Genomic DNA, 14,703 nt, shown 5'->3' on the forward strand with positions numbered 1-14,703 from the left:
AATCTCCAAAGAGATTTATGGGGGTGCAGGAAATCGGGACGAGTAAGAAAACCAGACAAACTTCTAACTGCTGAGCAGAGCCAATTGAACTCAGCCAAGTTCTGTCTAAATTTTCTTCCTCAGAGGCCAATCTCCTTATTAAGAAAGCAACACAGACATAACCATGAGATATACTCAGAATGATTTGGCTCTGAAAGTTTGGTAGCAAACCCACGTGGCCAATTAGACATTCAGCTGGTCTGTTCAAGAAACAAAGCTTCTACATAGAAATCAATCATTACTGTTTTATTAAAAAGAATTACTTTAGAAAAGGTTTCAGTTGATAGTACAATAAGTCAGTAGGTACATTTTCATTCAAGACCAACGGAACACACCACTCCCCCACTCCAGCTAAAAAAATAAAGAAATGAAACTATGCTAACTAACAAAAAGCATAAATCATCCATCTCACGTGTCTTGGGTCTTCAAAGGCTGATGCTAGATGAAAACCAGTCCATTATGGGAAAAGCACGTGTCTGCCCCTTTCTCAGGCAAACTCCATCTTTCGCCCTCTCCTCTTCTTACTTCTTCTTCCCAGAATGCCTCCTGGGCCTTGTTGTCCCGCCTAACTTTCTCATGGAGCTTCAGTTGTTATCATTCTTTGTGGCAGAATTATTTTGACTACGAAACTCTCTGCTCTCTGCTCATCTTAGCAACGAGATAACCAGAGAGCGAAGCTTCTCTGGAACAGCATTGAAAACTTTCCTACTACAGAACAGACTTTAAATCAAAATGGATGCTATTGGGACAATCTTAGGACTACATATCCCATTCTAATACACATAAAAACACAAATCATCACAATGACCACAATGAATCATGTCTACCATGTCTTTCAAAAGGAAGTCTGAGTGGGGAGGTAATTTCTCTGGAACAGCAATGTGGAATAGGGAAGTCAACACTTCACCCTCTTACAGGAGTCCCACCAGCCACTGCCTTGCCAAGGTCTTATTGGCTACAGAGGAAAACTTTCCATGGGTGGGCAATTAAGACCCCTTCATCAGCTGTTCTTTGGCTGCAGTTCCCCTCAGCCTTAGGCAGTGTAGCCAATGTTCAGGGATGATGTGAACTGTGGTCCGTCCACAGCTAGAACGCCACAGGCCTCCCATCTCTGATAGAGAATACTAAAGCCTCAAGGGAGTCTGCCAATTTCTGCCCCAGGCGCAGGCCATTCTGTTCCCAGTTTTGAGTCTTCAGATCCCAAACTCATGGGATCTCCAGCCCTGGAAATAGTGGGCACTTTCAGAGAGATTCTGGCACTAGCTGTCAAAAGGCACTGCATATAGCTATTCAGTCCTTCCACTTTCAGGGCTTTTCAAAAGATTAAAAACAAAAAAAAAGAGTGGGAAACACATTATAGTATTACAGTGAGACGCAACAGGGGAGTTCTTACCGTACTCATAAAACTTTGAGTTTGAGGCAAGGTGATTGGGCATTAAAAGACTCATTTAGAAGCAACCACTATATCCTGAGGAAAGCGCCAGTCCTGCTATATTAGGCCACATGACAGGCAGCAGTTTGGGGGTATCATAAAAAAACTGGAAATAGTTCCTTAGATATCACTGGATTTTCACTGCCAAGGAGAGTTAAAGAATAAAGAGACTGGTGTTGTGTCAGAGCCTTGAAAATACACCTCTTGGACTACAGTTTCCATTATCCCCCAGGCAGCATGGCCATAGGACATAGCAGAATGCTGCTTGACTTGGTTGAGTGAGTAGATGCCATTTGGATCACACGGCTGAGTGGGTGAGCACCGCAACATGTCTTGGGCCGCCTTGGGTACGTCTTCATGGCAAGGTAAGTGAAAGCACAAGATTTTAATGTATTTCTATCCTTGGACCTCTGAAAAATACTTTTTGTAATCACAGTTGATCAACCAGAACGAACAGCATGTGCACGCACGCATGCCTAAATCGAATACAGAATTATCAGGCGTCTAAAAAGGAAACTCTCCCTTGGATGTACTTTACACAGCGCTCTGTAGTGCTATATTATTAATGGACATTTGAAAGGGGACAGAAGATATTAAAATTACAAAGGTTGCAAGTTGTTGCATAATCAGTTCTTAAAATAGCTAGCGGGGTGAACTTGCGACTCTAGGGATGCTTTCGAGAGGTTGGAGCTGCCTGGCCTCTTACTGCTGGAAGTTATCCTTTTTTGCACGACAGCCCCCAGAATCTTACACACCAGCGGAAGGATTTTAGGAGTCGTTCTCCACAAAAGCAATTTGTCCAAACTGAGCACATCAATATCAACTAAGTTTAGAAAACAACCTAACGAGGAACTGCTAATACATGGTATCTTGTTGCATAAGGTTATGTATCCTCCGCTCACCATTTCAATTGTTGAACTTGACTGCACAGCAAGCTCAGTCTTACTGCAGAAGTAAGGAGACAGCCACCTCTGTCACAACTGAGGGTAGCTGGGTAGTTTAGGACAGTGGTTCTTAACCTTGGGTTGCTCAGGTGTTTTTGGACTGCAGCTCCCAGAAGCCTTCACCACCAGCTGTGCTGGATGGGGTTTCTGGGAGTTGCAGTTCAAAAACACCGGAATAACCAAAGGTTAAGAACTACTGGTTTAGGAGATAAGGAAAGGCTGTGTGTTTGATGAGCATATAGAAATAAGAGCAGAGTTCCTGTACTTTTATAGTTGCTTATGAGCAGAAATTTCCGCAGGTGCAGCTTTTAATGCAAGCTATTGTTTGTTTGTTGGGGCTGAATTACAGCAACCCTAATGGGGCTTTAAAGGAAAATGAGATATTTAAGGAGCAGGTTTACCAATTCCACAAATACCCATGGGTTTCCATGGCCAAGCAACAATTCAAAACCCGGGTCACCTGTGGTCTAGTCTGTTACTCTAAGAAGACCACACCAGGTATCTCTATATCTGCTAAAAAATTTCCTGTACTAGTATTAAAGGTACAGGTGTCCTGTTCTCTTTTTCAATACACACACAAACGTTGTTTGCTTTGCAAGACATTACACTTATAGGGCAAAATCTTTTGTGCTGATGTAACTCAAACCAGGCACTGGAAGGGTTTAATTTAAAGTAGTTAAAAGATTTGTGCCACCACTGGTTTGGGACTGTTGACAGTGATTTTTTTTTATGTCTAAACTTTCCCCCCTCTCCCCCATTGGAGGATTCACCAGAGCAAAAGGGATCCTCAGGATCCCTTGGGACTTAAAAAGGAAGGAGATAGGAAGCTTTTACTTACTTTAGATTAAATGCTTCGGATGCCTGGTGTTACGGTAGCTTGGAAGCCACCTGTCCGTCATTGCTGTTGTGGCATGTCATCTGCCAATAGCGTGATGGAAGGTGGGACATAAGGGGTGGAGCCTATGTATATAAGGGGAGTGAATGGGTATGAGTGCTTCAGATAGGGACAGATAGGGACCAGATAGGGACTGGTTTGTTCCTATTGTGAAGAACTGTGCTATATAGTGAGGGTCTGTGAGAGAGAGTGTGAGTGTGTGGTACTTTATTAGTTATTGCCTTATTATTTGAGTGATTAAAGTGATTTACCATTCCTTTTGTTGTAACCAATAAACACAAGTTTTTATTTTCAAAATCATTTATTAGTTTGAAGAGTCTTTTGAGGGAATAGTTGGTGGCAGCGTGAATAAATTGAGTGTGTGAGAGTGACGTGGCACCTCCTTGGTGACGTGTGAGGAGGCTGTCACACCTGGATTATTCTGCACAAAGTTTCATCAATAGGCTTTTATGTGTTGTTTCAGAGCTTTCAGACTACAACTCCGAACCCAGGGCAGGCATGTTGGCTTCGGAGCTCTCAGAGTTGTGGTCCAAAAAAAATGATTTTTTTTCCAAACTTTACATCTGCCACAGGTAGCTCATATCATGCATTCAAGTGCTGGATTCCTGGTTGTTCAAGCCCTTTTCTGCAAGACTTGTTTTCAAGTTCAGGGCTTGGCTTACGGCTGCTGATTAGATAATTGTTGAATGACTTCGTTCGAAGAACTGCAAGTGCACCATTCACTCTCTTATTAGGTTCCTGTTGCTTCAGAGCAGTGGTTTCCAACCTTGAGAGTTACCCCGGTGTTCTTGGACTTCAACTCCCAGAAACCCCGGGCAGCACAGCTAGTGGTGAAGGCTTCTGGAAAGAGTCAAAGCCCCTTTTTTTGTCTGGTGTAAAGCAGTGCCAGCCAGGGATGAGGACTTGAGTCACAGGACTCTCTGTCAAGTCAGACCTAAGTCACACCAATGACCTGACTCAGTTTTTTTTGTCCCAATGATTAAGACTCAGAACCCACACTCTCTCTCTTTTTTTGGTTCAGAATTCCTCGTGGCCATGTCGGCCAGGGGATTCTGGACGTTGCATCCAAACTAGTAATTTTTCCAGGCTCCCAGAGTAAGTGGCCAGAAAATGGCTGCAAATGAAAGATTAACCCCTGTGGAAAGCCACAGTGGGGGCTTGTAATTCATCTGATGTGCTACCATAGAAATGCTCTTAGTTAATTAAGCACATCTACAAAATTAAGTGCAGCCCAAGTGTTACCAGGGGGCTAGAAGAAACCCAAGAACAGTCCCAGCTTGCTCTGGCAGCTGTAACAGCCATCAGATACTTAGAATTAGCCACTGAAGCTTTTCAAATCACAGAGGTATAACAGACTCCTCCATGCTGCTCGTCTAATCACTATTACAGGTGCAGTTCAACTAAAAGAGCAGTTCAACTCTTCAGACAGGAAGCTCTGTTTAAATGGAAGCCCTATTCAGCATCAGCAAATGCCTGAGTTAATGCAAACCCCTGGGATTCTATTAACCTCAAGAATTTTTAAATATATATATATAAACTCATATAGTTGCATTAACTCTTTTATACACACACACACACACACACACACATGCACTTTAGGTTAATACATTCTGTACCCTTGACTTCATCTCTGGATGTAATGGATTGCAATTGTGATTTTTCTCTAGCCATTACAGTGGACCCTTGACTTACAGACGGCTTGACTTACAGACTTTTTGAGTTACAGACTTCTCTGGCCGCAAAATTTAGGTTTGACTTGCAGCCTGAGAATTGACTTACAGACCAGAAAAAAACCAAAATGGAACAAAAACGGCCTGTTATGGGATTAAACGGTTTTCAATGCACTGTAGGTCAATGGAGACTTGACCTACAGAATTTTTGACTTGAGAACCGCCTTCCAATATGGATTAAGTTCTCAAGTCAAGACCCCACTGTATAACCTTTGCTTTGCGGGTGGTGGGAGTTAATAGTCCAATGCATAGCTGGAGAAAACCAAGTTTTGGGAAGTCTCAGTACTTGGAAACATTACTACTTGGGAACAAATCCCATAATCTTCCAGTCAACCTAGCACTTACACCTCCAAACTCCGGAAATGTTGTTGTACCAAGAGTGAACATGGGTCATTTAGCGTGCAAAACATGTGTTTTATACTGTCATAAAGCTATTGTTTGAATTACTTTAACTGTCTGTTAGTAGATCTCTGCAATTTTTGATTTCAGTAGTTTCCTATTTGTGACTTGACTATGCAGTATCTTTCAATAACTTGTTGACTTTTCAAAGTGCCTACAAAGAAGAATGGGATATAAATCAAAGTCATACTGCTGCTGGTGGTGGTGGTGGTTCTTCTTCATGGTATCTGTGAATGTACGCACACAAATGGTTTGTTCCGCGCCTGCGCTGGAAGTCTCGGAAGATTCTAGAGCTAAAAGTAACAATTTAGTGGGATGATCCCCCATGGGGCACAAGCTCCTCCCACCCAAGATTCCCCTCAGTTCCTTTTTTCCACCTTGCTGATGGGTTCTCTGGAAAAATAGAGCGATTTTTGAGCGATTTCTGGGAGATTATTAGTACTTCCTCTTCTAATTGACAATTAAATTGAAACCTTCCTAATTTCCAATCATCTAATCATCGATTCCCTCATGAGTTTGTTTCATTTTTTTCACCTTTCCCACTTTTGGCTGCTCACCCTCCCAACAGTTTCCCCCCTCTGTTTTCCCGCTATTTATGGCCTCTACAGCCCTGTTTAAAAGGTGCGTCGGCTGTAATAACAAAATCCCATTATCAGATGGCCACGAGCAGTGTCTTTTTTGCCTAGGCGAGCAGCACCAAACTCAATCGTGTGTGGCCTGTAAGAAGCTAACCAATCCGCACTTAAACAGAGGCTTCAGAGACTATGGCCTCACCTTTAGGAGGCCACCATGAACCCTGCAACACCTTCTGTAGAGATTACCAAGTCTCCAGACTTACCGGTCGAGTGACAGGCACAGTCCCATGCTGCTTCCATTCCGATGACCCTCTCCTTGATTGAAGGAAGGCTCGGATAGATCCGAGTTGATGTCAAAACAAAGCAGGTGCGATACACGCTCCCTCACCAACAGGAGTTTTCACAATCATCATCACTGCCACGTCACCAACACCAGTCACAAAAACCAACATCAGCTACTGCTACGATACTGAAACCATCTAAAAAGCGCTCGGCATCATCAAACCATGCTGACCACTCTAAACACCCCAAGCAATCATCTAAGAACCAACAATCCCTTCATGTCACTACTATATATGCTGACCCACATCCAGCTACAGAAACGGAACTTCATCGCCCTCGGCCTTCCACCCATATTCAACCCCCTTCTCTGGTCGATACTGAGGCTAGGAAAAGAATTATGTACCTCATCTTCCACATCATCCACGTCTGAACAAGAATTAGGATTCGATTCATCAGAGGAATCACCATCGAACCTCCCTACACCATCACTGGATGCTATTGATAATCACCCTCCATCTCCCTCAGAGGATTTTACATCCTACTCGCAGATGATCTCCAGGATGGCTAAATCATCATAATTACATGTTGAAGAACCTCCCTCTCCATAAACTGATCTGATCTTTGACAATATCAATTGAGAGAGACTGCCACCACTCAGCCTGGCCTTTATACCGTCTATGTTGAAATTGATGAAGGAAGCATGGGACAAACCACCATCTAGTTTGCAAATATCAAGACGGACTGAAAACATGTATAAGACACATGGAACGGACATGGAATTTCTGGCAAAGCATCCCAATCCTAACTCTATTATTGCAGAGTCCAACCAATCTAGGGCTAGAAACAAGTCATTAGTAGCTCCTACTAACAAGGAGGGCCGAAAGGTCGACATCATCGGTAGGAGGATTTATTCCCTACAATCATTTTTACTTAGAGTGGCCAACTATCAAGCAGTGATGGGTGCCTACCAGGGCCAACTCTTGAACAAAATCTTACCACTATTGGAATCTGCACCTGAATCAATCAAATGGAAATGATTAATGGACATCCAGAAGCCACATCTCTTGTGAAACAACAGAGAATAGCTGCTAGACATGCAGCGGACATGGCATCGAAAACCCTGGCATCTTCGATATCGCTACGCCAACATGCATGGCTTAGGTCTACCGGTTTGTCTGATGATGCCAAGTTGAGGACTGAAGATCTTCTCTTCAAGGGCACTGGACTCTTTAATTGAAAAACAGACGAGACCAGGGAGAATCTTCACAAAATACAAAAAAAGGGGCAAGATCCTACACCAACCAACAGTCCTTTCAATACTCATGACCTCAATAAAGCAATCACAATTTTACCCACAATCATTTCAGCAGCAACCATACCAAAGATTCCAACCGTACAGACAATTCAGCTCACGCCAACGGAGAGATCATTTTCAGCTCCAGCACCAGCTACATCATCCCTTCACAATCAAAATCAACCTCAGTGACGTCAACCATTTCGCAAACCCCAGGAAAAGGGTAAGACATATCAAGAGTATTAATAAATCTCATATCCCTCGGGTTTCAATGAAGGCTCAGATGATCCTGTCTGAATGAGGGAATTTGAACAAGAGCAACCAGTTCTTGACCCTGAGTATGATCAGAAAAATAGTGATTAATTTTGATTCATGATTCATCACGGTCGATCAATCATGACTAACAAATTTATGATTTTTTTTCCTAATTGATAAATCAGTTTGTTGATTAATTTTTTCCTTATAAAACCCCAAGCACCTGGAGAAATTAAAAATTCCAGGAAAGCTTCCCCTGACTCTCCACTACAAGCACTGAAAGTCTGGTGAAGTTTGGGTTTGAGTTGTCCAAGTTGTGCCCCCACAAAGAGGCCCCTCCCATGAAAATTCCCCCCCAGGCACCTAGAGACAGCAACATTTTAGGAAGGGTTCTCCTGATTCCCCTTTACGATTCCTCCATGTTTGATGAAGATTGGGCTTCAGACATCTGTGTTACACACTCACAAAGTGGGTACCCCCCCAGGAAAATGCCCTTTACCAGCTGGGTTGGGGAAACCCAATCTTCACTAAACTTGGAAGCATTGTAGCGGAGAGTTAGTCGAAGCTTCTCTGTGATTTGGTGTCTCTAGCTGGGGGGGCGCATTTTAAAGCCCAATGAATTAAAAAATTACTAAAAATTGTTGATTCGTATTCATCAGGGGCATTGATTCATACGAATCAAGGATTAGCCATTTTTAATATGAATTTGGTGATTCGTTTTTTAATTCGTTCCCATCTCGAATCTTAATTATTCCCAAATGTCACACCAGATTATTGCGTGTCATAACAGTGACAGCTCGCAGCCATCTATTGTTGGTGAGAGAATCCCTTATGATGTTTGAGAGATTTTTCTTAGTCCTTCCTTATATGACTGGGGTTCGATGAGGGTGGTGGCCCGCCCCTGCCTCGGGTAGCAAAATGCCCAGAACATCGCTCCCAAGACGTTTGTTGTCGCTGAAGGTGTTGTGCGTTGCAACTGCCTGAATCTCCTCCCGGGCACCGGCAGTGGATTGTGGAAGTTGTAGTCGTCAAGGGGGGGGGCTTTTCCAGACTCGTGTCCGGAATCCCTAGAGATAGAAGAAGAGGCGTCGAACTGGAGGGAGAGCGGTGCCCTTTGGGAGATGCGCACCGGTCCTAGGGCTCCGCTTCTGGTTGCCCCGAGGGAGGGTCGCGCCTCGGGGGCAGCCCCCTCCTCCTCCTCCTCCTCCTCCGCCTGAGGGCCGGCCGGCTGGCCCCCATCCCGGGCCTGCGGAGGGCAGGGAGTGGGCAGGCGGGCGGGCGGTCCCGTGCAGTGCTGCTGCCGGCCGGTGGAGGCTGCTGCGGTCGGGGCTCGGCCGAGGCGCCGCCTCCGGCTCCTCCTCCGGCCGCCTTCCCTCGCCTCTTCCCGGGGTGCCCTTGTCTCTCGGCTCCCACCAGGCAGGCTGAAGGAGCCGGCGGGAAAGCGCGCGCGAAGGGGCGCCCTGGCCGGGAGGCGGGAGGGCGAAGGCGGTGGCGGCGGCGGCGGCCAAGAGGAGCGAGCGGCCCGAGGCGAGGGGTCCGGAGCGGGCGCGGCGCCTCCTTCCTTCCTTCCCCCCCGGGCCAGTCGGACGCGAGCCTCCGACCTCCGCCGGTCCGGCCTGCCGGCTCCTTCCGCGGCTGAGGCGAGGCGGCCTCTCCCTGCGTGGCGGCGGCGGCGGCGGCGGCTGCCCCTTCGCCGGCTCCGCCTGGCCCGAGGAGCCGGTGCCTCTCCCGCAGCCGGCTTCTTCCCGGCGCCCTGGGCTCGGCCAGCGTGAGTCCGCCCGTCCGGCGGGGAGGGACGCGCCCGGCTCCGACTGCTGCTGGCCGGCGACCGCCTCTCGGGGCCAGAGGTTTCCCGCCTGGGTGGCCCGTGGCCGGGGCTCCTCGCTCCGCCCCAGCGCCTGCCGTGGCCCCGGGTCCCTTCCTCCTCCGATGACGCCCCGGCCGGCCACCCTCTGCCCGTGAGAGACCCGCCTCGCCTCGCCCTGCCCGGGGAAAGGCGCCCCACCCGCCCCACCAAGACCCGCGACGATGCGGGCCACCGTCCTGGGCCGCTCGGGCTCCTTCCGCGCCTTGCCTTTCCTCTTCGGCGTGGCCGCCCTGCTGGGGCTGCTGCCGGTCCTCCACAGCCGAGGCTCGCAGGCGGACCCCGACGCCGCCGACGCCGCCGTCACTCGGCCCTCGCACGCCTCCAAGGCGTTCCTGGCGCCCGTCGAGAGCATCACCTCGGCGCCCCCGCTGCCCCCGGAGAGCCGGCCGGCCTCCACCCCGCTCCAGAACAAGTCCGCCGCCGGGCATGGCAAGTCCCAGAAGCTCTTCCCGGTCCTGGACACCGACTACGACCGCATCCGGCAGCCCTTCGAGATTTCCCTCTGGATCCTGCTGGCCTGCCTTATGAAGCTGGGTAAGTTCTGGGGGGGGGGGAGGGACACCTTGAAAGTAAGGGACGGGAGAGCAGCATCCTCCGGTGCTCGAGAATGCCTTGGCAAAGGTGTCTCAGGGGCCACTTGCCCCAGGAACCGTGGCTGTGTCCTCAGGGCTTGTGGTTTTGCCCTGAAGCTTTGTGCCCACACCATGTGGGGTGCAGGACAAACACATCCTCCAGAGATGCTCTTGGGTTAAGTACAGGACACAAGTAGTGCTCTTACATGAGGGGCATCTCCAGCGGGGAAGAAGCATCGGAGAGACATGATCAAGGTGACCTCACTCTCTTCTGCTTGAGGTGGGCACACTCTGTGGCTTACCCAGAGACTAGCAGAGTTACTTTTGGGGATGCAACTCATGGAATACAGCCAATGGCATGGCCACTGGCTGTATTGATTGACTGGGGCATTCTGGGAATTGTAGTTATTTTAAAAATTACCTTTTGCATCTCCGATTTTGCTGCGATCAAAGTATTCTGATCTTGGTTCCAGGACTCGTGGAACAGTGCCCCCAAACCATAGGACTTGAATTGTTTGCTTTGTAACTGAATGCACCGCACATCATACATTGAGCTGTGCGATCTTGATTTATTTCCAGAGATCTGCCGAGAATGTAAATTATAAGGAAACATTCAATTAAATGCTGTTGGCCAAGACCCTTGACTTACCACATCCACACCTTGCATTTATCTTCTCAAGCACCCTTCCACCTGATTTGGGCTCACCGGTACATGATTGCATGTGGAGTCATTATTTTTCCCATGGCTGCTTCTGTTCGCTCTTGACAGGCCATCCATACTCGGCCTTTTCTGTATGGACCACCTGGAACAATTGGGCAAAATGAATTGTAGTCTCTATGCTTCATTTCACCTACAGACGAGATAGTTATTTTATAAAACTTTATTTGCTCAGGTATTTAGAAAGATGCATGTGAGGAGAGTGCTCTTGTAGAACCCTAAGTAAAAATGCCACGGAAAAGATAGTGTTCTGTTATATTTGTTTTTTGCCTCACATTTTCTTGTCCTTCTGTAGCTAAGGGTGGCATTCCTAACTTTGAGATTCACCCCTAAGACAAGAGGTTGTATGAAGACCTGAGGGCTTGTCTTGAATCTTTTTGGAGAGGGATGGTGCAGGCTAAATAAGGTCACTTGGGATTAATTGGAATTGTGATAGGACATTTGGTGTGATCCTTGCATCCAAATGGCATGCTGAAGCTCAAGCGACCCTGTTGGGTCCGGCACTTTCAAGTTTGAATGTCTGAAGTGGCTTAATAAGTTCCATTCTGCTAATTTTAATCTAACTGTATTAACTAATATATTAATTGTATTTTATGATTATTTACATTTTATATTGTCTTATTTTATGTTGTAAACTGCCCCGAGTAGACATGGTCTAGAGGGGCGGGGTATAAATTTAATAAATAAATAAATAAATAAATAAATAAATAAATAAATACTGTAAGTGATCAAGTTCAGGATATTGGCAGATTGAACATTTTGTCTGCTTCTCTGTGGAGGGAGGAGCAGGGGAAGTAAAAAAAAAATTAAAGTGTAGTAGACTATTGCTGATGCGCTGTATCACTTAGAATTTAAAAAACATTGTTTTGTCTTGTCTGAAGGGCTGGTTGAGAAACTGCCCAGAGCTGAATCCATGCATCTGTTGTGACCTGAATACTTTTTAAAAATCCTTTAAAATTTTCATTCCTTTAAATATATGTTTCTGAAGTGTATTAAAAGCAACATTCACCCCCCCCCCCAGTCCATTCTTTCTACACTGTCAGATGTTGATGCTGCAGTTTTGCTACTTCAGGAGCAAAACTTTTGGAAAGTTTTGAATGCCATTCTTCCCATGTAAAGGAACCGATTTGCTGTGAGGGTAACTGTTGATAGAAAGTTACAGACAGAAGGTCACTATTTTAATCACAGATCAAAGCTCCATCTAGGATTGGAAAGGCTCCTGTCTGAAACCTAGGAGAGCAGATGCAAGTCCATATAGGCCAGGAAAAATCCAACCTTCTAGATATTTTTGGATTGCAGCTCCCATCATTCTTCTCAATTGGCAGTGCTAGCTAAGATTCATGGGAGTTGCAGTGCAACAAAAGCTGCATTTCCATTCATTGACAAGCGGATGATTACAAGCCCTTCTTTTGCACTTCTTGTTTATGAAACATCAAGAAGCAAATACTTAAGATTAACACTGGTCCCGAGGGAAAGAAAACTGCCTAGAGAGAGGTACAATTCAAAGATGATAGAGATATGTCCCTTACACTGCAGTCTTATGTCAACCTGGGGATATAGTGTAGTCCTAAGCAGAGCTTGAAAAAGTTACTTTATGGACTACAATTCTGAGGATCCTCTTTGGATTCTAAGAGCTGTAGTCTAACAATGCAGTGTCTCCAAGTTCTTCTTGCTTTGGATGCCTGTAATCGTGTTGCACTGATTGAGGCAATGATAACGTCTGATGTATTTTAGCAGCCCTTAGCAAATAGCATTATTGTTATTTTACGTGATTTCAGCAGTCTTGCCCTAAGGGGTCATAAATTCCAACCAGGCAGTGGGGTGGCACAGTGCTTAGCCTGGTAGTACCAAGTGTACTTTACAAGTGAAGCTTTGAGAAGTCAAGTCAAGCATGTAAGGTGTACATAGGAATAGCCAAGCATGTAAAGTGTGGGTGTGAATATATTCTAATTATTATTTACTGTTTATTCAAATTATTTATATAATTGTCAGGTATTGAGTTACCCTGGATCAAACTCCATCTCTGATATTCTCAGGGGACAAAGAGAAGCCCTCAACAGCAATACTAGTGCAAAAATAGAAATAGAAATAGGTTCTATTCTGTGAGCTGGGATCCCTTGAGTCAGGGGTTGCTTGCACTCTAGGTCTTCTTTTGGCTTCTCTTGTTGAGAATATTGGAGACCAGAATTTGCCACTAATAAAATTTTGCAAATTTTCCTCAAGGAGGAGTCTGTCATTGTACTCAATGTCCTGGAGGACAGGCAGCTGACCGGGGGGGGGGGGGTGTAACCATGGCATTAAGAGACCCTGATGGACTGTAACTTCTAACATTTCTCACCATAGTCAATGCTAGCTAGAGCTGTTTAGACGTGTGGTCCAGAAAGATCTGGAAGACTGTTCCTGCCTAACTCTGAAGATGACGGATCAGAGAGAAGTTGGCGGGGAACACTCTTTTTCTTTGAGACTTTGAAGAACTAGTGAAATAGACAATAGTCTATTTATAGAGACTATTATATAGCAGATAGGCTAATAGTCTGGCTTGCTATAAGATCATTTACAGTATATGTGTGTTCTTGAGTTCCATAACACTTTCTTTCTTCGTAGCTGTCTCAGTCCTCTGTATTGATTGATGGTCATCTCTTTTGCTTAGCAGGTGATGGATGAGGAAATGGGAAAGCCTCCATGCAAACATTTATGCAGAATGAAAAGTGTAATGTTGGCCCTCAGTCAGTCAAATACCTGGTTCCCAGTCTGCATGTGTGTGACTCTGTGTCTCTTGCACAGTTTGTTTGTTTATTTATTTATTTATTGGATTTCTATCCCGCCCATCTAGACCAAAGGTCTACTCATCATTAGTTTAATGCTAAGCATTTGTGAGATTAGTTTGCAAGTTGCTAAGTTTCAGGTTGACTGCAGAGGAAAGGAAGAGAGAGAGAGAAAGAGAGAGAGAGAGAGAAATGTGAAGAGCATATAGCTGAGAATCTGAATCAATGTGTAGAAATACTAGATGAATGAATAAGAGGACTATCGGTGGTTACATGCTATCAAGTAGTTTCTGACTTATGGAGCCCCTAATCATGTTTTCTAAGTATGTGAAGTGTTCAAGGAACAGCTTACCACTGTTGCTCCCCAGTGACTTACCATGGCCAAGTAGGGCTTTGAACCCAGTTTTTCTTAGTCCTAGTCTTACACTATTACCTACACCATTCTTTCTCACTGGCTGTCAGCAGAACTGTAGAGTGCTGAATTTCTTGACAGCCATCTCTTGGCTGCCTCTGTTTGTAAGCTGAATTTGCAATCCCTCTGTAGATATTGGAACACAAGACAGTTTCTGCAGGACTGGTTGTTTAATGGGGGGGGGGAGTGATTTTTAGCAAGTGAGCTGCTGTGTGGGAAGGGAGATGAACACTGGCCGTTTTCAACTTCCAAAGCCCATGGAAGGGTTTGATCTTTTGCTGAGTCTCACTTCTGGGGCGGTAATAAGGTAGCAATCGTTCTGTACCGCAGGGCAATGGCTTTACTTTGGGTGTAGCTTTAGATTCTAATTGTTGTTTTGCAGCCCAATTGACAGTATTGCCATGGCTGGAAGAAAATTACAGGCAGAGCAAGGCTATTATCCATGAAGGAGTACATTGACCTGAAGGCTACATTTTCTTCCAGACCCTGGTCATTCTCTTGAGTTTGGTTACAGTTGCCCAGCA

The 14,703-nt window shown here is 45.8% G+C and overlaps 1 protein-coding gene and 1 long non-coding RNA gene across 2 annotated transcripts in view; both read left to right on the forward strand.

The window, feature by feature from the left end:
- Positions 1 to 14,703, forward strand: part of LOC144584288 (uncharacterized) — a 362,675-nt gene that overhangs the window by 182,325 nt on the left and 165,647 nt on the right. The window lies entirely within an intron of this gene.
- SLC9A1 (solute carrier family 9 member A1) overlaps positions 9,675 to 14,703 on the forward strand; it is a 97,350-nt gene continuing 92,321 nt past the window's right edge. Inside the window, exon 1 of the mRNA XM_072980284.2 lies at positions 9,675 to 10,246. Coding sequence (XP_072836385.2) covers positions 9,874 to 10,246 — 373 coding nt within the window. The 5' untranslated portion in view covers positions 9,675 to 9,873. The remainder of the gene's footprint in view (positions 10,247 to 14,703) is intronic.

The sequence above is a fragment of the Pogona vitticeps genome, chromosome 9, assembly GCF_051106095.1.
Source record: "Pogona vitticeps strain Pit_001003342236 chromosome 9, PviZW2.1, whole genome shotgun sequence".
NCBI lineage: Eukaryota > Metazoa > Chordata > Lepidosauria > Squamata > Agamidae > Pogona > Pogona vitticeps.